The sequence below is a fragment of the Oncorhynchus mykiss genome, chromosome 18 (genome assembly GCF_057628025.1).
Source record: "Oncorhynchus mykiss isolate SJ-2025 chromosome 18, ASM5762802v1, whole genome shotgun sequence".
In the NCBI taxonomy this organism is placed as follows: domain Eukaryota; kingdom Metazoa; phylum Chordata; class Actinopteri; order Salmoniformes; family Salmonidae; genus Oncorhynchus; species Oncorhynchus mykiss.
Genome location: NC_143039.1, coordinates 67470575 through 67494951, shown reverse-complemented (window position 1 = coordinate 67494951; position 24377 = coordinate 67470575). Strand labels below are relative to the sequence as shown.

Sequence of the window (24377 nt, the reverse complement as noted above, 5' to 3'; positions counted from 1 at the left end):
CAAAATGGCTTAAGGACAACAAAGTCAAGGTGTTGGAGTGGCCATCACAAAGCCCTGACCTCAACCCTGTAGAAAATGTGTGGGCAGAACTGAAAAAGCGTGTGCGAGCAAGGAGGCCTAGAAACCTGATTCAGTTACACCAGCTCTGTCAGGAGGAATGGGCCAAAATTCACCCAATTTATTGTGGGAAGCTTGTGGAAGGCCACCCGAAAAGTTTGAACCAAGTTAAACAATTGCAATGCTACCAAATACTAATTGAGTGTATGTAAACTTCTGACCCACGGGGAATGTGATGAAAGAAATAAAAGCTGAAATAAATAATTCTCTCTACTATTATTCTGACATTTCACATTCTTGAAATAAAGTGGTGATCCTAACTGACCTAAGACAGGGATTTTTTTACTTTACTCGGATTAAATGTCAGGAATTATGAAAAACTGAGTTTAAATGTATTTGGCTAAGGTGTATGTAAACTTCCAACTTCAACTGTATATACACTTACAATAAGAGCATCAAAATTAAAAAGGTCCTGTAGTGAAACATAATATAGGCATTGAAGCCAAAAGATGAAACTGGTTATCATATTTTCTAGAGTGAAAATATTCATGGACTACTGTGGAGTACATAGGCTTTATCATTTTAATAGTGTACAAGACATTAAGAACACCTTTTGCCCTGAGAACAGCCTCAATTCATTGGGGCATGGACTCTACAAATGTCAAGCGTTCCATAGGGATGCTGGCCCATGTTAACTCTAATCCTTCCCACAGTTGGCTGGATGTCCTTTGGGTGATGGACCATTCTTGATACACACAGGAAACTGTTGAGCATGGAAAAACCCAGCAGCAGTTCTTAACACAAACAAACTGGTGCGCCTGGCACCTACAACCATGTTTTGTTCAAAGGCACTCTTTTGTATTTCACATTCTCCGCATGTCTCAATTGTCTCAAGGCTTGCAAATCTGTCTTTAACCAGTCTCCTCCCCTTCAGCTACACAGGGACTTTAGCTTTCACCTGGTCAATCTATGTCATGGAAAGAGCAGGTGTTCCTAATGTTTTGTACACTCAGTGTAAATCGTTAGTATATGAAATATGAAAAATCCGTTCACAGTTGATATTTACAGATTACAGTATCTTCTACAAAGCTGGAGGTCTATTATTATTACAATTAGCCATAATAAAACGTGTTTTCATCCATTCTGCATGTTGCCATAAAAACTGTAAAATGAACATATTTCATCCTAACAAAAATATTCCGACCTTTGATGTAGTAAACAGGACAATAAATAACATAAACCATTGGAACAACTAATAACTCTGGCCCATAATGACTTAGTCAGATGTTGCAGTCGTCTGTGAAATAGGTTCAAACAGAGAGTCATTAGAATGAAATGTCTGAACCAAGGAACCTCATATACTAAATCAAGATTGCCATTGTAGTCGGAGCATGCTGTAAACTGGTATAACAATGGACAACAATTCATAACTTTCTCTCAAGCAACACAAAAGGGGCTGAAATCATTTGCTTTGGTTCACCCATGTTAAATACTAGCACACACGACTTCCAACAACAAGTGGAATCACACCCTATTGAGAATCACACCCTATTGAGAATCACACCCTAAACAGATTATTAACAACTCTATTTGAGGCCACTGTGGAGCTTCCTGATCATCACGGATCAGCAGTCATCAAAGCCTCAAAACATCAAGCCTCAAAACATCAAATTATTCTCTTTTCTATCAAAGGTTAGGAAAGTAATGTTTCCAGTTTTTCATCAACCAGGCTTTCTAAAACAAGCAATTGATAACATTTTACTGCAGTGGGCTAAATCAGGGTCACACAGTCTTAAACAAATCTACTTGAAACAAAAGTATCCACCTCACACATGGTTATGGGCTTAAAAAATAAAACACCTGTACCAAGTCAGATTTAGAGTTGAAATGTATTCCAGTCTGCATCCCAATATTACACTTTATATACATCAGAGAAGACTGAAATATAACAAAACGGTTTGACATAGAAACACTGGATTTTTTGGCTGTTTTTTTGTAATTATGTTTATTAATTATGAAATTATGAAAAATATTAACATTCCACCCATGAGGCCACTAGAGGGCGTTTTGGTCATTTGAGTGCAGGAAATGGTGTTTACTGGAGTGAAATAGTGAAAACACTTTGTGTCTAACGTGTGTACACTTCAGCAACAATGTCCTGTTATCTGTCTCCAGTCATTAGCTAATGTTGCAGTCTTAATGTAAATGTGTTGTTTATAGAAGAAGGAGAAGGGGATCTCAGTATGGCAGCATTAGTAAGGGTTCTGGGTCAGTAGTGTGTTGGAGAACAAGGCTACCATTAAATGACCCAATACAAGTAAAAAGACAAAGGAAGTGTCTTAACAGAATGTCTTCAAACTAGGATGAGTAGAAAATAGGACAGAATCACTTTCTTTACTCCAAGGTGTTATATTGGTGTGTATGGATGTTCTCTGGCCACACCTAAACAAGCAACAACATTTAACTTCCTGCCATTTAACTTCCTGGCATGAGGAAACCAGGTTTTTAGGCTAAAATGTCCTGGTACTCTGTAAAGTTCATGATTGTCAGATGACATGAAACTAGAGGTCTTTGACCATGCACACCAATGGCAGTTTTTCCTTCACAAGAACAATGCATATACAGAAAATACCTCAGCCCTACTGTACAATATGGTGGTGCATCTTAGATGCTACGCGGCTATTTTTCTTCCACTGGACCTGGGGCTCTTGTTGTGGTCAACGCAACGACATCATGAACTCTGTCAACTACCAGGTCATGTTCGCAAAAAAATGGTTTTCTCTGCCAGGAGACTAAAAGTTGTCTGCAAGTGACTGTTTCAGAAAGACAATAACCCCAGGCACACATCAAATACCACAAACAAATGGTTAATTGACCACAAAATCAACATCTTGAACCCCATTGAAAACCTGTGGTTTGAATTGAAGAGGGCCGTCCATAAGCACAAACTAAGGATATCAAGGATCTGGAAAGATTCTGTATGGAGGAATGGTCTAATATCCCTCGCCATGTGTTCTCCAACTCATTAAACATTTGAGAAAAAGTCTCTGTGCCATTATCCTCACAGGGGAAGGGTGCGTGAGTATTGAAAACAGGGGATCCAATCAATTTGATCCATATCTTTGTTTTTTATTACTTGTTAAAAAAGAACTTTCTCTGAGAAAAATCATGATTAGTATTAGTATAAAATATTATTCTTTATTTTAAAAAATGAGCATTGAATAGCTCAGTATTTGTATGATTTATTTTATACAGGCTTTTTTTATTAATCTTTATCTAGGGATCGAATAATTCTGGACAAAACACACAACCATTTTTGACAACTGCATCATGTAGGACAGGCTCAGATAACCAAGTGATGCCGTATTTTTAAAGCTAACCCAACTGTATTTTTCCACGGCTAGTCAGAGTATTTTTATTGGCGAGCCCTGGCAGTGCTGAAGTGGAGGCCATAAATAAGAAGACAGTGCAGCTGTACCGCATCAAATACCACTGTAAACTGCACATCTGGAAAGTCTAATACAACATTACGACTTTAACGTTGCAAGAGATCAGCCTTTAAATACATTGCCATGCTTATAAAAGTGATGCTCCCTTAAAATCAATGCTTTGCTTACTACCTATAAAACTTAATGGAGATAATAATTAGCTGATCGTGTTGGTCTTCCGTTAGAGCTTTACAATGCCAAGAAAGGATGTATTCTATTCTCTTCTTGTCAAGACACAGATACAGAGTAGTTTGAGCGTTTTACTTTTTGCTATTACAATGTGCACCTGCACTCTGTCTTACAGGGTTGGTGTCAATTCGGAACTTCTAAATTTAGCCTAGTTCAATTCAACCCATGAATTGAAATTTGAATTGGCCATACCACACAGGAAGCAGAATTTCAATTGAATTAAAGGAAGCAGAATGTAATTTAAACCAATTCAAAGACATTCAACTGAGACATTAAATATATTTTGTCTTCTTCCTTTGACAAATATTTTGCTAAAATCTTCTTACTAAAGAATACAGATACCATTTCAAATATGATTTTAATTATAACTCAAATATGTACAGTATTTTGTTTGTAATTTGGTTATGAGATGTTAGGTTGTACTTTCCATTCTAGAGTGAAAGTGGATTATGAATTGTTAACCTACAAAATGATCCTAGAACATTTCCAGACCACTGTAATTATTTCAAACCTTTTTTCTGAGGTTGAGTTTTAGAAATGCAATGTGTCAAGGACATGTTAAACATAGTGTTGGCAACCATACATGATGTGGAATTCATTTGCAATAGTACCCATTACATTTGGAATGCTCAGGCAGGACAGCAACATGGTCCAATTCAGACACCTACCAATATAACGTGTTGACACCACTACTGCCTCTGATCTGACCAACCCACTAAACACAAATACTGTGTTTGTAAATGATATCTGAGTGTTGGAGTGTGCCCCTAGCTGTCTGTATTTGATATGTTTTTAAGAACATTGTGCCGGCTGGTTGGCTTAATATCAGGAATTTTATGTATAGCTTTTACTTTTACTCAAGTATGACAATTAAGCACTTTTTCCACCACTGACTGAGCCAACTTTTCCAAGTCAATAGTAGCCAATGTAATGCAGAAATGTTGTTTTGGTTCCTGCAGTTATATCCCCCATGAGGTGTCTTTAAGGATAATGGCCTGAATTAAAAAAGCATGTCAAATACATGTGATGGTCATACTGCAGGATCATTGCTACGGTGAAAGATTGGGCTATAGGGACATATTCATACATATGGAACGTTCCTTCACAATCTGCTTTGGATCATTTGATTGTCATGCAGCTTTTTCTGAGTATTGACGTACTCTTGACTTCTCAAGCTTTTCTTTACAATCTGTTTTTGAAGAACTGATTTTTTTTTATGACTAATCAGCATTTGACGTTATCATGGTAGAGTCAATTGCTTGCACATTTCTATTGCTCTGAGGTGATTTCAGACCTTCTCAGTCATCATAACTCTCTCCTTAGGTTTGATTTAACCACCTTTACTGACCTCTACTCCATTAAAATTCACCAGGAGTTTTCCTTAATATGCAGTTCGTCCTGAAGTGTGTACTCTCAACCTATATTTAGTAAGATAAATCAGGAGGGATTACCATTAAGGTTGCCCTACACTTAAATAAGAGCACAGCCAACTCATTCTTTAAACTGTCCTGAATTCATGTTTCTTTGGTCATGAACTCTTAAATGTACAGGAAATGAATCTGCTTTTAAAGGAGTAACACAGAAATAAGCCAGCATGAAATTAAAAGGACATGAGTATCAGAATGAGTAAAACACTCAGAGACACTGTTACTGCTCCTAAATATGAGTTTCACTAGGGTAGCGTGGAGGTCAAGGTCCATAATCCAATGCAGCTACAGTAACAAACCAAGCTTATTTGCGGACGTTCAGCTTCTAAAAATCTTAACTTGAAATGGTGTATGATAATCATAATGTCAAATATTCTAAGGCAGAAAACTCATTATAAAATGTAAATAATTGAATCATTTTAAAATAGTCACTGTGAAATGTAATCGTTGTAACATTTTCCATCACTATTGAAGAATATGTGATCTATCCATTTACAATATATTAGGAAATCCCGAAGAGCGGAAAAAACGATATTATCCAATCAAAATGTCTTCCCTTCAAATGCTACCCAACTCAGTCACAGAAAATGACAAATTGGAAACCAGAGTGTTGTGTGGAAATGACAAACTCAATCTGTTGAATAGATTTCCCTAAATGTGTGGAAAACGCATTTAGGCTTAATGTGAAGATGACATTTTCACAGGTCTGCACTGCCAGTGTTATCTCAGAGGGAACACACAGCCATCTGTACAATTCAGTTATCTCAGTGGAAACACACAGCCATCTGTACAATTCAGTTATCTCAGTGGAAACACACAGCCATCTGTACAATTCCGTTATCTCAGAGGGAACACACAGCCATCTGTACAATTCCGTTATCTCAGAGGAAACACACAGCCATCTGTACAATTCCGTTATCTCAGAGGAAACACACAGCCATCTGTACAATTCAGTTATCTCAGAGGAAACACACAGCCATCTGTACAATTCAGTTATCTCAGAGGAAACACACAGCCATCTGTACAATTCAGTTATCTCAGAGGAAACACACAGCCATCTGTACAATTCAGTTATCTCAGAGGAAACACACAGCCATCTGTACAATTCCGTTATCTCAGAGGAAACACACAGCCATCTGTACAATTCAGTTATCTCAGAGGAAACACACAGCCATCTGTACAATTCAGTTATCTCAGAGGAAACACACAGCCATCTGTACAATTCAGTTATCTCAGAGGAAACAGCCATCTGTACAGTTCAGTTATCTCAGAGGAAACAGCCATCTGTACAATTCAGTTATCTCAGAGGAAACACACAGCCATCTGTACAATTCAGTTATCTCAGAGGAAACAGCCATCTGTACAATTCAGTTATCTCAGAGGAAACACACAGCCATCTGTACAGTTCAGTTATCTCAGAGGAAACACACAGCCATCTGTACAATTCAGTTATCTCAGAGGAAACACACAGCCATCTGTACAATTCAGTTATCTCAGAGGAAACAGCCATCTGTACAATTCAGTTATCTCAGAGGAAACAGCCATCTGTACAGTTCAGTTATCTCAGAGGAAACAGCCATCTGTACAATTCAGTTATCTCAGAGGAAACAGCCATCTGTACAGTTCAGTTATCTCAGAGGAAACACACAGCCATCTGTACAGTTCAGTTATCTCAGAGGAAACACACAGCCATCTGTACAATTCAGTTATCTCAGAGGAAACACACAGCCATCTGTACAATTCAGTTATCTCAGAGGAAACACACAGCCATCTGTACAATTCAGTTATCTCAGAGGAAACACACAGCCATCTGTACAATTCCGTTATCTCAGAGGAAACACACAGCCATCTGTACAATTCAGTTATCTCAGAGGAAACACACAGCCATCTGTACAATTCAGTTATCTCAGAGGAAACAGCCATCTGTACAGTTCAGTTATCTCAGAGGAAACAGCCATCTGTACAATTCAGTTATCTCAGAGGAAACACACAGCCATCTGTACAATTCAGTTATCTCAGAGGAAACAGCCATCTGTACAATTCAGTTATCTCAGAGGAAACACACAGCCATCTGTACAGTTCAGTTATCTCAGAGGAAACACACAGCCATCTGTACAATTCAGTTATCTCAGAGGAAACACACAGCCATCTGTACAATTCAGTTATCTCAGAGGAAACAGCCATCTGTACAATTCAGTTATCTCAGAGGAAACAGCCATCTGTACAGTTCAGTTATCTCAGAGGAAACAGCCATCTGTACAATTCAGTTATCTCAGAGGAAACAGCCATCTGTACAGTTCAGTTATCTCAGAGGAAACACACAGCCATCTGTACAGTTCAGTTATCTCAGAGGAAACACACAGCCATCTGTACAATTCCGTTATCTCAGAGGAAACACACAGCCATCTGTACAATTCAGTTATCTCAGAGGAAACACACAGCCATCTGTACAATTCAGTTATCTCAGAGGAAACACACAGCCATCTGTACAATTCAGTTATCTCAGAGGAAACACACAGCCATCTGTACAATTCAGTTATCTCAGAGGAAACACACAGCCATCTGTACAATTCCGTTATCTCAGAGGAAACACACAGCCATCTGTACAATTCAGTTATCTCAGAGGAAACACACAGCCATCTGTACAATTCAGTTATCTCAGAGGAAACACACAGCCATCTGTACAATTCAGTTATCTCAGAGGAAACAGCCATCTGTACAGTTCAGTTATCTCAGAGGAAACAGCCATCTGTACAATTCAGTTATGTCAGAGGAAACACACAGCCATCTGTACAATTCAGTTATCTCAGAGGAAACAGCCATCTGTACAATTCAGTTATCTCAGAGGAAACACACAGCCATCTGTACAGTTCAGTTATCTCAGAGGAAACACACAGCCATCTGTACAATTCAGTTATCTCAGAGGAAACACACAGCCATCTGTACAATTCAGTTATCTCAGAGGAAACAGCCATCTGTACAATTCAGTTATCTCAGAGGAAACAGCCATCTGTACAGTTCAGTTATCTCAGAGGAAACAGCCATCTGTACAATTCAGTTATCTCAGAGGAAACAGCCATCTGTACAGTTCAGTTATCTCAGAGGAAACACACAGCCATCTGTACAGTTCAGTTATCTCAGAGGAAACACACAGCCATCTGTACAATTCAGTTATCTCAGAGGAAACACACAGCCATCTGTACAATTCAGTTATCTCAGAGGAAACACACAGCCATCTGTACAATTCAGTTATCTCAGAGGAAACACACAGCCATCTGTACAATTCCGTTATCTCAGAGGCAACACACAGCCATCTGTACAATTCAGTTATCTCAGAGGAAACACACAGCCATCTGTACAATTCAGTTATCTCAGAGGAAACAGCCATCTGTACAGTTCAGTTATCTCAGAGGAAACAGCCATCTGTACAATTCAGTTATCTCAGAGGAAACACACAGCCATCTGTACAATTCAGTTATCTCAGAGGAAACAGCCATCTGTACAATTCAGTTATCTCAGAGGAAACACACAGCCATCTGTACAGTTCAGTTATCTCAGAGGAAACACACAGCCATCTGTACAATTCAGTTATCTCAGAGGAAACACACAGCCATCTGTACAATTCAGTTATCTCAGAGGAAACAGCCATCTGTACAATTCAGTTATCTCAGAGGAAACAGCCATCTGTACAGTTCAGTTATCTCAGAGGAAACAGCCATCTGTACAATTCAGTTATCTCAGAGGAAACAGCCATCTGTACAGTTCAGTTATCTCAGAGGAAACACACAGCCATCTGTACAGTTCAGTTATCTCAGAGGAAACACACAGCCATCTGTACAATTCAGTTATCTCAGAGGAAACACACAGCCATCTGTACAATTCAGTTATCTCAGAGGAAACACACAGCCATCTGTACAATTCAGTTATCTCAGAGGAAACACACAGCCATCTGTACAATTCCGTTATCTCAGAGGAAACACACAGCCATCTGTACAATTCAGTTATCTCAGAGGAAACACACAGCCATCTGTACAATTCAGTTATCTCAGAGGAAACACACAGCCATCTGTACAATTCAGTTATCTCAGAGGAAACAGCCATCTGTACAGTTCAGTTATCTCAGAGGAAACAGCCATCTGTACAATTCAGTTATCTCAGAGGAAACACACAGCCATCTGTACAATTCAGTTATCTCAGAGGAAACAGCCATCTGTACAATTCAGTTATCTCAGAGGAAACAGCCATCTATACAGTTCAGTTATCTCAGAGGAAACAGCCATCTGTACAATTCAGTTATCTCAGAGGAAACAGCCATCTGTACAGTTCAGTTATCTCAGAGGAAACACACAGCCATCTGTACAGTTCAGTTATCTCAGAGGAAACACACAGCCATCTGTACAATTCGGTTATCTCAGAGGAAACACACAGCCATCTGTACAGTTCAGTTATCTCAGAGGAAACACACAGCCATCTGTACAATTCAGTTATCTCAGAGGAAACACACAGCCATCTGTACAATTCAGTTATCTCAGAGGAAACACACAGCCATCTGTACAGTTCAGTTATCTCAGAGGAAACAGCCATCTGTACAATTCAGTTATCTCAGAGGAAACACACATTCAAGGAAAAATATATAATGCCGTCTGAACTGTAGCAACCACAGTCATCACCGCCATCGTTTTCATCATATTTATCACCACTATCATCATCCTAATTTTCCTCAGGATTAGGTGCGTCATCATCTTCTTCATCTTCATCATCGTCGTCGTCACCATTATCATCTTCATCACTTGTTCAAGTGGGAAAAAAGTGTTAAGAGTCCCAAGACAGACTACTCTCCTTGATCAAACCAGTAGTTTGTTTCATAAAGAAATCAACCCAAGACAGATTACTCTCCCTGATCAAACCAGTAGTTTGTTTCATAAAGAAATCAACCCAAGACAGATTACTCTCCCTGATCAAACCAGTAGTTTGTTTCATAAAGAAAGCAACCCAAGACAGATTACTCTCCCTGATAAAACCAGTAGTTGGTTTCATAAAGAAATCAACCCAAGACAGATTACTCTCCCCGATCAAACCAGTAGTTTGTTTCATAAAGAAATCAACCCAAGACAGATTACTCTCCCTGATCAAACCAGTAGTTGGTTTCATAAAGAAATCAACCCAAGACAGATTACTCTCCCTGATCAAACCAGTAGTTTGTTTCATAAAGAAAGCAACAGCAGCATCTATATTTACCTGAAGTAGAATAATATAGCCAGAGAGATCAGGAGGGAGGCTATGGATAAGGCATGACCCACAATCGCCATGTAGTACAGGATATAGGCCATCTGGAAAATACAGATACACCCTATATTCAAACAAATAAGACTATACAGTAGTGCATCAAGGACATTCATGAACCGTTAACCCTGACTTCCATTTGCTACCTTGATGTAAACAAAATATGAAAGAGGGGAGACTAGGACATGGCTTTAAGGTCTGCAGCACAGAGGGTTTTAATTAATCCTCTAATCAAGGTGTGTCTGAGCCACGCTTGAATAACGAATAGTCATAGCATTCTTTGTGTCTTCACAAAGGCCCTTTTAAGAAACCGGTGCTAGATGCAACAATCAGTGTTCTTTATTGGTCTGTTCCAATAAAGAGGAACACATATTTATCTGTCTGTGTCACATTGATAGGATCAGATGTTTTACTATGCATTGATAGGAACAGATGTTGTACTATGTATTGATAGAGTCAGACGTTGTACTATGTATTGATAGAGTCAGACGTTGTACTATGTATTGATAAAGTCAGACGTTGTACTATGTATTGATAAAGTCAGATGTTTCACTATGTATTGATAAAGTCAGATGTTTCACTATGTATTGATAGAGTCAGACGTTGTACTATGTATTGATAAAGTCAGACGTTGTACTATGTATTGATAAAGTCAGATGTTTCACTATGTATTGATAAAGTCAGACGTTGTACTATGTATTGATAAAGTCAGATGTTTCACTATGCATTGATAAAGTCAGATGTTTCACTATGCATTGATAGAGTCAGACGTTGTACTATGTATTGATAAAGTCAGATGTTTCACTATGTATTGATAAAGTCAGATGTTTCACTATGTATTGATAAAGTCAGATGTTTCACTATGTATTGATAAAGTCAGATGTTTCACTATGCATTGATAGAGTCAGACGTTGTACTATGTATTGATAAAGTCAGATGTTTCACTATGTATTGATAGGATCAGACGTTGTACTATGTATTGATAAAGTCAGATGTTTCACTATGTATTGATAAAGTCAGATGTTTCACTATGTATTGATAGGATCAGACGTTGTACTATGTATTGATAAAGTCAGATGTTTCACTATGCATTGATAGAGTCAGACGTTTTACTATGTATTGATAGGATCAGATGTTTTACTATGCATTGATAGGATCAGACGTTTTACTATGTATTGATAGGATCAGACGTTTTACTATGCATTGATAGGATCAGACATTTTACTATGTATTGATAGGATCAGACGTTTTACTATGTATTGATAGGATCAGATGTTTTACTATGCATTGATAGGATCAGACGTTTTACTATGCATTGTTAGAGTCAGACGTTGTACTATGTATTGATAGAGTCAGATGTTGTACTATGTATTGATAGGATCAGATGTTTCACTATGTATTGATAGGGTCAGATGTTTCACTATGCATTGCTCAGAAATATAAACCTGTTCCTCTATGACTTCCTACATATCATGATTGTAAAATGTAATTGTGTGTAAGCGTAGGTACATTTTACTGCACCATATTTCCCATATCTAGCTCAATTTGACCAATTGTTCCCCCCTTGGTCTCCTCTGAATTGAATATAACTGTATTATCGCCTTTTGAAAATGTCCCCTTATTGTGATTTGTAAAATAGGATCAAGTGTATGCTATAAATAGCACATGTATGTGATTGATGGATCACTCAGTGACAAACCTTACCTTCAGCTTGCCAGTAGTGTGGAAGTTACACAGCGTGTAGTTGGACCACGTCCTATTGGAATCTGGGTGGCGGAACCACTGTCCTGATTCGCTACAGGTCTTTGTAGCTTTTTCTGATGAAACAATGAAGTAGGATTAATAATACACACTTTGAATATGTTTAACACTTAGCCACTTAAACAGAAACACTTAAACTGTACATGGCCGTAAAGCTTTGCAACCACTTGACACCATGAATGATTAATTAAACGCTATGAATACTTCAAATTCAAGCCAAGTTCCACAGCGATGCGTTTATCACAAAGAGTTAACAAGTCAGCATGGGAGAATCAGACATACCAGTAATTTGACTTTATTGATTCTTGCTTGCAGTTTAACAAACGCCTCTTATAGCCAGGCCTTACCTGTGGAGTCGAAGTCACGGAAATAGTTTGGGCAGTTCTGCCAGGTGACTGTCCCAGCAGGTGTATCATCCCAGCACAGCCAGCCATCCCAGGTCCGGTTACAGTACAGCCCTGCGCCGCCAGCAACACACAACCAGACACAACACATTAATGAAGACTCATTGTAAATACACTATGTTGCTGGGTGAAAACAACTGTACATGAACCATTTGGCCACACTGTCGTCTGTCTACTGGTATAGTATGTTTATATCCGAATTCTGAACAGTGTCATTGTTTGTCTCTGTGACTTGTGATCGTACCTGTCTATATGGGTTCTTCTGATTGTGTGCTGTAACCCTGAAATGACTGAAAGTATTTTATTATATTCAAATTATATTTAAGCAATAAGGCCAGAGGATGTGTGGTATATGGCCAATATACCACGACTAAGGGCTGTTCTTATCTCCACAAAAGAACTCTGGAGTTCTGTCAGAGTGACCATTGGGTTCTTTGTCACCTCCCTGACCAAGGCCTTTCTCCCCCGATTGCTCAGTTTGGCCGGGCGGCCAGCTCTAGGAAGAGTCTTGGTGGTTCCAAACCTTTTTTATTTAATAATGCTGGATGCCACTGTGTTCTTGGGGAACTTTAATTCTGCAGAAATATTTTGGTACCCTTCCCCTGATCTGTGCCTCAACACAATCCTGTCTTTGAGCTCTACAGACAATTCCTTTGACCTCATGGCTTTGTGTTTGCTCTGACATGCACTGTCAACTGTGAGACCTTATATAGACAGATGTTTGCCTTTTCAAATCATGTCCAATCATTTACATTTACCACAGGTGGACTCCAATCAAGTTGTAGAAACATCTCAAGAATGATCAATGAAAGCAGGGTGCACCTGAAAAAACTGTTTTCACTTTGCCATTATGGGTTGTTGTGTGTAAATTGATGGGGAAAAAAATATTGAATCCATTTTAGAAAAAGGCTGTTTCGTAACAAAATGTGGAAAAGGTCAAGTGGTCTGAATATTTTCCAAATGCACTCTATCACAAACCCCCAAGGAGCCTGATTGCTATTATAAACTGGTTAACAACATAATTAGAGCAGTAAAAATAAATGTTTCGTCATATCCGTGGTATACGGCCTGATATACCATGACTTTCAGCCAATCAGCATTCAGGGCTCAATCCACCCAGTTTATAATCTGGAATAATCCCACACACTGAGTATTAAAGTAGTGCACATTATCACTACCTGATTTGTTATACGGCTGGTCTCTGTTCATCTTCTCAAAGCATTTGTATTGACCGTTGATGATCTTCTTCCTCTCCTCCTCCTCCTGACTGACCCTGGGGCTGACTGGAGTCTCCACAGTGGGCTCCACAGACCCTGGCTCTAGCAGACCATGGGGAATCACATTCTGGCTTAATGGAGTCTCCACAGTGGGCTCCACAGACCCTGGCTCTAGCAGACCATGGAGAGTCACATTCTGGGGAAGAACAACATGTAACGGGACAGACACCATAAAGAAACACACAGAATACAGCTTGAGGATTTCTATTTGTCAACAGGGAACAGTATCAGTGACTATATAAACAAAGATGGGTAGAATACAGAGTGAGGATCAGTGACTATATAAACAAAGACAGTTTTATAATTTTTTTATACATTTGCAAAAAATTCTAAAAACCTGTTTTCACTTTGCCATTATGGGTTATTGTGTGAAGATTGATGAGAAAACATAATTATTTAATCCATTTTAGAATAAGGCTGTGGCAGTGACTAGAATACAGCGTGAGAATTTCTATTTGTCAACAGCGAACAGTATCAGTGACTATAAAAACGTAGATAAATAAGTAATAGAAGAAAAACAAGCAAAAAAACAATACAGACAAGATACAGAATAGGTAGGTGGGCCCAGAGTTGTTCCGGATCTAGAGACTAGACAAGGAAAAACTCCTGGCTCTAATTATGGCGTTAAACTATCAAAGGAATAATAACAGGGAAACACAACAGACAACACAAGAACAGTCCTGCCTGCACACCCAGACTGCATTCCAAATGTCACCTATTCATTAAATAGTGCACTACTTTGACCAGGGCCCATAGGGTTCTGGTCCAAAGTAGTGCAGGTCATAGGGCATAGGGTGCCATATGGGACTTATTCCCAGTCCCAGACAGACCTGTACTTTTTTGACCATTAATCAACAGAGAACGAATCAATCTCCAATTACCTTTAATTTGTTCTTGGAGAGCGTCAGACATTTGGACCAGGTCCTATTAATGGAGGGACTTTGGACCCAGTTACCAGATTCATCACAATATCTTGACACTTTTCCTGCAAAAAAAATGTAATGGTAATTGTTAGCAGTGTAATTTGAGCTATGAGTAATGGTAATTGTTAGCAGTGTAATTTTAGCTATGAGTAATGGTAATTTTTAGCAGTATAATTTGAGCTATGAGTAATGGTAATTGTTAGCAGTATAATTTGAGCTATGAGTAATGGTAATTGTTAGCAGTGTAATTTGAGCTATGAGTAATGGTAATTGTTAGCAGTGTAATTTGAGCTATGAGTAATGGTAATTGTTAGCAGTGTAATTTGAGCTATGGGTAATGGTAATTGTTAGCAGTGTAATTTGAGCTATGAGTAATGGTAATTGTTAGCAGTGTAATTTGAGCTATGAGTAATGGTAATTGTTAGCAGTGTAATTTGAGCTATGAGTAATGGTAATTGTTAGCAGTGTAATTTGAGCTATGAGTAATGGTAACTTGGCAGCTGCTGAATCCATCAGTGTGATAGGGGCAAGACATGAAGCCGCTGCTATAGCTCTGCTGACTGGACTGTAATATCAACTGTCGAGTCAATAGTTATAGGCTTTTAGTGTTATCTCATTTTGCTGTCAGACACCTTTTATTTATTTATTTAGAAATACAATACCGTTCAAAAGTTTGGGGTCACTTAGAAATGTCCTTATTTTTGAAAGAAAAGCAAAACAATTGTTCATTAAAATAACATCAAATTGATCAGAAATACAGTGTAGACATTGTTACTGTTGTAATGACTATTGTAGCTGGAAACGGCTGATTTTTGATGGAATATAGGTGTACAGAGGCCCATTATCAGCAACCATCACTCCTGTGTTCCAATAGCATATTGTGTTAGCTAATCCAAAATTATAATTTTAAAAGGCAAATTGATCATTAGATCAATATGTTAGGACAGCTGAAAACTGTTGTCCTGATTAAATAAGCAATAAAACTGGCCTATAGACTAGTTGAGTATTTGGAGCATCAGCATTTGTGGGTTCGATTACAGGCTCAAAATGGCCAGAAACAAATAACTTTATTCCGAAGCTCGTCAGTCTATTCTTGTTCTGGGAAATGAAGGCTATTCCATGTGAGAAATTGCCAAGAACCTGAAGATCTTGTACAACGCTGTGTATTAATCCCTTCACAGAACAGAGCAAACTGGCTCTAACCAGAATAGAAAGAGGAGAGGGAAGCCCCGGTGCACAAATTAGCAAGAGGACAAGTACATTAGAGTGGAAAGGAAAGAAATTCCACAAATGAACTTTTAACAAGGCACACATATTCATTTAAATGCATTCCAGGTGACTATCTCATGAAGCTGGTTGAGAGAATGCCAAGTCTGTACAAAGCTGTCATCAAGGCAAAGGGTGGTTACATTGAAGAATCTCAAAAATAACACTTTTTCAGGTTAGTACAGGATTCCATGTGTTATTTCATTGTTTTGATGTCTTCACTATTATTCTACAATGTAGAAAATAGTATTTGTAGGTGTGTCCAAACTTTTCACTGGTACTGTATGGTAGACCGCTGCACCACTCTGGAGGCCCATATGTTGTCACTTCAATAACATATATGCTTTCATATTGTAGTATCATATCAAATGTATGGTTTACCAAAACAGTGGTGGGGTGGCGGCTTTGCTGTTGTTTGCACTGCAGATTGCCCTTTTAAGTGTTATTTTGTTTCCCCTCACTACTCAATTGAGCATCACTGCATTCCATAACACTGAGAGCCAGCTCCTAGCCATTCCATAACACTGAGAGCCAGCTCCTAGCCATTCCATAACACAGAGAGCCAGCTCCTAGCCATTCCATAACACTGAGAGCCAGCTCCTTGTCATTCCATAACACTGAGAGCCAGCTCCTTGCCATTCCATAACACTGAGAGCCAACTCCTAGCCATTCCATAACACTGAGAGCCAGCTCCTTGCCATTTCATAACACTGAGAGCCAACTCCTAGCCATTCCATAACACTAAGAGCCAGCTCCTTGCCATTCCATAACACTGAGAGCCAACTCCTAGCCATTCCATAACACTAAGAGCCAGCTCCTTGCCATTCCATAACACTGAGAGCCAGCTCCTTGCCATTCCATAACACTGAGAGCCAACTCCTAGCTATTCCATAACACTAAGAGCCAGTTCCTTGCCATTCCATAACACTGAGAGCCAACTCCTAGCCATTCCATAACACTAAGAGCCAGCTCCTTGCCATTTCATAACACTGAGAGCCAGCTCCTTGCCATTCCATAACACTGAGAGACAACTCCTAGCCATTCCATAACACGAAGAGCCAGCTCCTTGCCATTCCATAACACTGAGAGCCAGTGGTGTAAAGTACTTAAGTAAAAGTACTTTTTGGGTATTTGTACTTTACGTTACTATTTCAATTCATGGCAACTTTTACATTTACTTCACTACATTCCTAAAGAAAGTAATGTACTTTACTCCTGACACCCAAAAGTATTCGTTACATTTTGACAGGAAAATGGTCCAATTAACACACTTATCAAGAGAACATCCCTGGTCATCCCTACTGCCTCTGATCTGGCGGACTCACTAAACAATAATTCTTAATTTGTCAATTATTTCTGAGTGTTGTCGCGTGCCCCAGGCTATCTGAATTTTTTTTTTAGTTAAAATGATTTAGACTTGTGCTTTCGATACTTAAGTACATTTTAGCAATTACATTTACTTTTGATACCAAATACTTTTAGACTTTTACTCAAGTAGTATTTTACTGGGTGACTTTCACTTTTACTTGAGTCATTTTCCATTAAGATATCTTAACTTGTACTCAAGTATGACAATTGAGTACTTTTTCCACCAGTGCTGAGAGCCAGCTCCTTGTCATTCAACAAATTCACCACCAAAGCTAAAAACACTTAAGATTTAAGTCATGGGCATCACATACGTTTTTATTATACCAGACTTAAGGGGAACTCTTTTCTGCTGTAATCCTTAAAGTGTGAGTTGAATCTCCTGTTGATTAATGCCAGAGATCACGATGTTCCCTCTCTGGGAGTACGCTAACCCAGCAACCTGTCCTACCCCAACAGCTAATCAACGGTTACATAAAACCCAGCAGAGCTTTCACAGACATCTGGCTTCAACCGAGCCGATGAAGGATGACCTCATTAGGAAGCTTGCTGCATCACCAGCCATAATAATCTAATTGCAGTTGTAAAGTGTCACTGGTCAGATCAGGGCCCATTTGCAAAAAAACATCTCAGAGTAGGAGTACTGATCTACGATTAGTTTTGCCTTTTAGATCACACTGATTTAAATGACATGCACATAAATGACAAAACCTGATCCTAGATTGGTGTGTTTGATACATACGGCCACTGGGCTGCAGATCTAGAACCAGGTCCCCCCTGTCCAGATAATCATATTCATTATGATCTAAAAGGTCAAATTGATCCAAGATCAAAACTCAGGTGAACCCAGGTGCAGAAAGGATAAGGGAAAGGGAAAGTAAACTGGGATACATAGTCAGTTGCACAACTGAATGGCTTCAAACGCATTTAAACCAACCCATAATTCCGTATCATCTCCATAATCTGGCCTCTCGGCCTCTAGATATAGTCTCTAGACACCCTTATCATCTCTATAATCTAGTCTCTAGACACCCTTATCATCTCTATAATATAGTCTCTAGTCACCCTTATCATCTCTATAATCTAGTCTCTAGTCACCCCTACCATCTCTATAATCTAGTCTCTGGTCACCCCTACCATCTCTATAATCTAGTCTCTAGTCACCCCTACCATCTCTATAATCTAGTCTCTGGTCACCCCATCATCTCTATAATATAATCTATAGTTACCCTTATCATCTCTATAATCTAGTCTCTAGACACCCTTATCATCTCTATAATATAGTCTCTAGACACCCTTATCATCTCTATAATATAATCTATAGTTACCCTTATCATCTCTATAATGTAGTCACCCTGTGAAGCAGAAACCGAGGCGGCGGATCAGACAGTGAGGAGACAGACAGGATGTTCTGGTGCTCACTTCTCTTAGAACTTTTATTGACAATAGGTGCAGGACGAATTGACCAATAAACTTTGTACAGAAGGTAACAAAAAGGACGTTGACAAAGACTTGAATAAATCAAAGATATTCTCAGTTTTAACTATTCGGGCAACAACTCTTTGCTTATAACCAAACTCAGGTATAACTCTACTCTAGCCAACATGTTGCCTGCCCAGCCTGCCGTCCACCAGGCAAAGGTCAACTGAGGACCTAAGAACTTTTTACAGGAACTCCTTTCCGCTAGGAATGTTCCATCACGATAGCCCCAAAACACATTTCTACCATAAATGTGTAATTTTTACATAAACACACACAACAATAACTTCTTCTTTAAGTCTCACAATACACATTCATGAAGTAATTCACCCCCGGGATAATTCATCACTTTGTTTATTCCCACCAAACAATAAATGTTCCTTGATGACTCGTAGACTAATTTGCGGGGAAACACCCTCCCGGGTGGCGCAGTGGTTAAGGGCGCTGTACTGCAGCGCCAGCTGTGCCATCAGAGTCCCTGGGTGCGCCCAGGCTCTGTCGTAACCGGCCGCGACCGGGAGGTCCGTGGGCCGATGCACAATTGGCCTAGCGTCGTCCGGGAGGGCTTGGTCGGTAGGGATGTCCTTGTCTCATCGCGCACCAGCGACTCCCGTGGCGGGCCGGGCGCAGTGCGCGCTAGCCAAGGTTGCCAGGTGCACGGTGTAGCCTCCGACACGTTGGTGCGGCTGGCTTCCGGGTTGGATGGCACTGTGTTAAGAAGCAGTGCGGCTGGTTGGGTTGTGTATCGGAGGACGCATTACTTTCAACCTTCGTCTCTCCCGAGCCCGTACGGGAGTTGTAGCGATGAGACAAGATAGTAGCTACTACAACAATTGGATACCACAAAATTGGGGAGAAAAAGGGGTCAAAAAAATAAAAAACAAGGAAACAAACACATCAGGTAGGTTACATTATATGATTAGTCTCTACCAACAATTAGATCGTTATTCCTCTAATGTATTTCACATTGCTAGAGCATGTACATTTTAAATTGGAAGCTTTATACACTGTAGAAACATGGTTCACAAGTTATATTGCTTTAGTAACTGGCGTGCATAACAAACACTTGACTTACGTCAAAGTATTGTTGGCAAACGGAATGCGGTACTCTATCCAACATATTCTATTTTGTTTCAGGATTCTTGGCTATACCTTGAAGAGATACAATAACGAGTCTTTCTCCAACCAATCATTTGTTTCATTGTCTATAAATCACGGACATGCGCTCCATGACACACCCCTATCATCTCTATAATCTAGTCTCTAATCACCCCTATCATCTCTATCATCTAGTCTCTAATCACCCCTATCATCTCTATCATCTAGTCTCTAGTCACCCCTAACATCACTTTCCTGAAGTCGTGGACTTCAGGAAACAGCAGAGGGAGCACCCCCTATCCACATAGAAGGGACAGCAGTGGAGAAGGTGGAAAGTTAAGTTCCTCGGCGTACACATCACAGAAAAACTGAAATGGTTCACCCACCCAGACAACAGCACCACTTCAACCTCAGGAGGCTGAAGAAATGTGTCTTGTTACCCAAAACCCTGACAAACTTTTACAGATGCACAATCTAGAGCATCCTTTCGGGCTGTATCACAGCCTGGTACGGAAACTGCACCGCCCTCAACCGCAAGGCTCTCCAGAGGGTAGTGAGGTCTGCACAGCGCATCACTGGGGGCAAACTACCTGCCCTCCATGACAACTACAGCATCCGATGTCACAGGAAGGCCAAACAGATAATCAAGGACAACAACGACCCGAGCCACTGCCCGTTCACACCGCTACCATCCAGAAGGTAAGGTCAGAACAGATGCATCAAAGCTGGGACCGAGAAACTCTCAGACTGCTAAACAGCAATCACGAACTCAAGAGAGGCTGCTGCCTACATTGAGACCCAATCACTGGCCACTTTAATAAATGGTTCACTAGTCACTTTAAACTATGCCACTTTAAAAAATGCCACTTTAATAATGTTTACACACAGTTGATGTCGGAAGTTTATATACACTTAGGTTGTAGTCATTAAAACACATTTTTCAACCACTCCACAAATTTCTTGTTAAGAAACTATAGTTTTGGCAAGTCAGTTAGGACATCTACTTTGTGCATGACACATGTCATTTTTCCAACAATTGTTTACAGATTATTTCACTTATAATTCATTGTATCACAATTCCAGTGGGTCAGAAGTTTACATACACTAAGTTGACTGTGCCTTAAACAGCTTGGAAAATTCCAGAAAATTATGTCATGGCTTTAGAAGCTTCTGATAGGCTAATTGACATAGTTTGAGTCAATTGGTGTACCTATGGATATATTTCAAGGCCTACCTTCAAACTCAGTGCCTCTTTGCTTGTCATCATGGCAAAATCAAAAGATATCAGCCAAGACCTCAGAAAAAAATTGTAGACCTCCACAAGTCTGGTTCATCCTTGGGAGCAATTTCCAAATGCCTGAAGGTACCACATTCATCTGTACAAACAATAGTACGCAAGTATAAACACCATGAGACCATGCAGCTGTCATACCGCTCTGTCTCCTAGAAAATAATGTACTTTTGTTCGAAAAGTCCAAATCAATCCCAGAACAACAGCAAAGGACCTTGTGAAGATGCTGGAGGAAACAGGTACAAAAGTATCTATATCCACAATAAAACAAGTCCTATATCGACATAACCTGAAAGGCCGCTTAGCAAGGAAGAAGCCACTGCTCCAAAACCGCCGTAAAAAACATACTATGGTTTGCAACTGCACATGGGGACAAAGATCTTACTTTTTGGAGAAATGTCCTCTGGTCTGATGAAACAAAAAAATAACTGTTTGGCTATCATGACCATCGTTACGTTTGGAGGAAAAGGGAGAGGATTGCAAGCTGAAGAACACCATCCCAACCGTGAAGCACGGGGGTGGCAGCATCATGTTGTGAGGGTGCATTGCTGCAGGAAGGACTGGTGCAATTCACAAAATAGATGGCATCATGAGGTTGGAAACGTATGTGGATATATTGAAGCAACATCTCAAGACATCAGTCAGGAAGTTAAAGCTTGGTCGCAAATGGGTTTTCCAAATGGACAATGACCCCAAGCATACTTCCAAAGTTGTGGCAAAATGGTTTAAGGACAACAAAGTCAAGGTATTGGAGTGGCCATCACAAAGCCTTGACCTCAATCCTATAGAAAATGTGTGGGCAGAACTGAAAAAGCGTGTGCGAGTAAGAAGGCCTACAAACCTGACTCAGTTACACCAGCTCTGTCAGGAGAAATGGGCCAAAATTCAGCCAATTTATTGTGGGAAGCTTGTGGAAGGCTAGCCAAAATGTTTGACCCAAGTTAAACAATATAAGGCAATGCTACCAAATACTAATTGAGTGTATGTAAATTTCTGACCCACTAGAAATGTGATGAAAGAAACAAAGGCTGAAATAAATAATTCTCTCTACTATTATTCTGACATTTCACATTCTTAAAATAAAGTGGTGATCCCAACTGACCTAAGACAAGGAATTTTTACTAGGATTAAATGTCAGGAATTGTGAAAAACTGAGTTTAAATGTATTTGGCTAAAGTGTATGTAAACTTCCGACTTCAACTGTATCTTACATTACTCATATCACATGTATATACTGTATTTTATACAATCTACTGCACCTTGCCAGTGCCGCTCAGCCATCGCTCATCCATAAACTTATATGTAGATATTCTCATTCACCCTTTTAGATTTGTGTGTATTAGGTTGTTGTTGGAGAATTGTTAGATTACTTGTTAGATATTACTTGTTAGACATTACTGCACTGTCGGAACTAGAAGCACAAGCATTTCTCTACAGTCGCATTAGCATCTGCTAACCATGTTTATGTGACCAATAAAATGTGATTTGATTTTATATAATTTAGTCTCTAGTCACCCCTATCATCTATATAATCTAGTCTCTAATCACCACTAACATCTCTATAATCTAACCTCTAGTAACCCCTGTCATCTCTATAATCTAACATCTAGTCACCCCTATCATCTCTATAATCTAACCTCTAGTAACCCCTGTCATCTCTATAATCTAACATCTAGTCACCCCTATCATCTATATAATCTAACATCTAGTCACCCCTATCATCTCTATCATCAAGTCTTTAGTCCCCCTATCATCTCTACAGTCTAACCTCTAGTCACCCCTAACATCTCTATAATCTAGTCTCTAATCATCACTGTCATCTGTCATTTAACCTCAAGTCACCCCTATCATCTCTATAATCTAGTTTCTAGTCACCCCTATCATCTCTATAATGTAGTCTCTAGTCACCCCTATCATCTCTATAATCTAACCTCTAGTAACCCCTGCCATCTCTATAATCTAACATCTAGTCACCCCTATCATCTATATAATCTAACATCTAGTCACCCCTATCATCTCTATCATCAAGTCTTTAGTCCCCCTATCATCTCTACAGTCTAACCTCTAGTCACCCCTAACATCTCTATAATCTAGTCTCTAATCATCACTGTCATCTGTCATTTAACCTCAAGTCACCCCTATCATCTCTATAATCTAGTTTCTAGTCACCCCTATCATCTCTATAATGTAGTCTCTAGTCACCCCTATCATCTCTATAATCTAGTCTCTAGTCACGCCTATCATCTCTATAATCTAGTCTCTAACGTCTAGTCACCCCTATCATCTCTATAATCTAGTCTCTAACGTCTAGTCACCCCATCTTCTCTATAATCTAGTCTCTAACGTCTAGTCACCCTATCATCTCTATAATCTAGTCTCTAACGTCTAGTCACCCCATCCTCTCTATAATCTAGTCTATATTTACCCCTATCATCTCTATAATGAAGTCTATAATCACCTCTATCATCTCTATAAACTACCCTTTCACCTGTGGCCCGGCCAATTCCCTCTGCAGAGATTGTATCATTTATCAGTGTTTAGTCTTACCAGAGATGTCCAGGCCAGGGTAGCCTGGGCAGTTCTGTGTGGCGTAGGTCCCCACCGGAGTCTCATCCCAACACAGTAAGCCATCCCACATACGGCTACAGAACACACCTGCATCAGTGAGAATGACTTTAATGTCTATGCCTATATATTTACAAAACTTTAGGCTACCTCCCTATTGCTAAATCATGCGTTAACAATTCATATCAAAACCTTTTATTTACATTTGAGTCATTTAGCTCAGTGCCTCTAACACTTTCCATACGCCTAATAGCTGAGATGCATATGCATTTAGCATTTAGCATATGCTATGGTACTTTTACAGTCCTATATCACTGCACTTGGGTCCTGGTAACAACATGTCTATTACCTGTAGCATCAATGAAGCACTGATTACACATCCATCCACTAAGCATTACGCAATCAAGGTCATAGCATCAACACAAGTGCTTTCTCAAAGAGCCCTAGTAATCAGATCCCAGTCTCCTAGTAACTATTGTGATTAGATTAAAAGGGTAATCTGGT

General features: G+C 39.5%; 1 protein-coding gene across 1 annotated transcript in view; it reads right to left on the bottom strand.

The window, feature by feature from the left end:
* LOC110496640 (calcitonin receptor) overlaps positions 1-24377 on the bottom strand; it is an 81320-nt gene that overhangs the window by 21467 nt on the left and 35476 nt on the right. The window contains exons 4-9 of the mRNA XM_036953418.2: positions 23856-23963; positions 14768-14871; positions 13788-14022; positions 12553-12663; positions 12149-12261; positions 10400-10491 (exon numbers count right to left, since the gene is read on the bottom strand). Coding sequence (XP_036809313.2) covers positions 10400-10491; positions 12149-12261; positions 12553-12663; positions 13788-14022; positions 14768-14871; positions 23856-23963 — 763 coding nt within the window. The remainder of the gene's footprint in view (positions 1-10399; positions 10492-12148; positions 12262-12552; positions 12664-13787; positions 14023-14767; positions 14872-23855; positions 23964-24377) is intronic.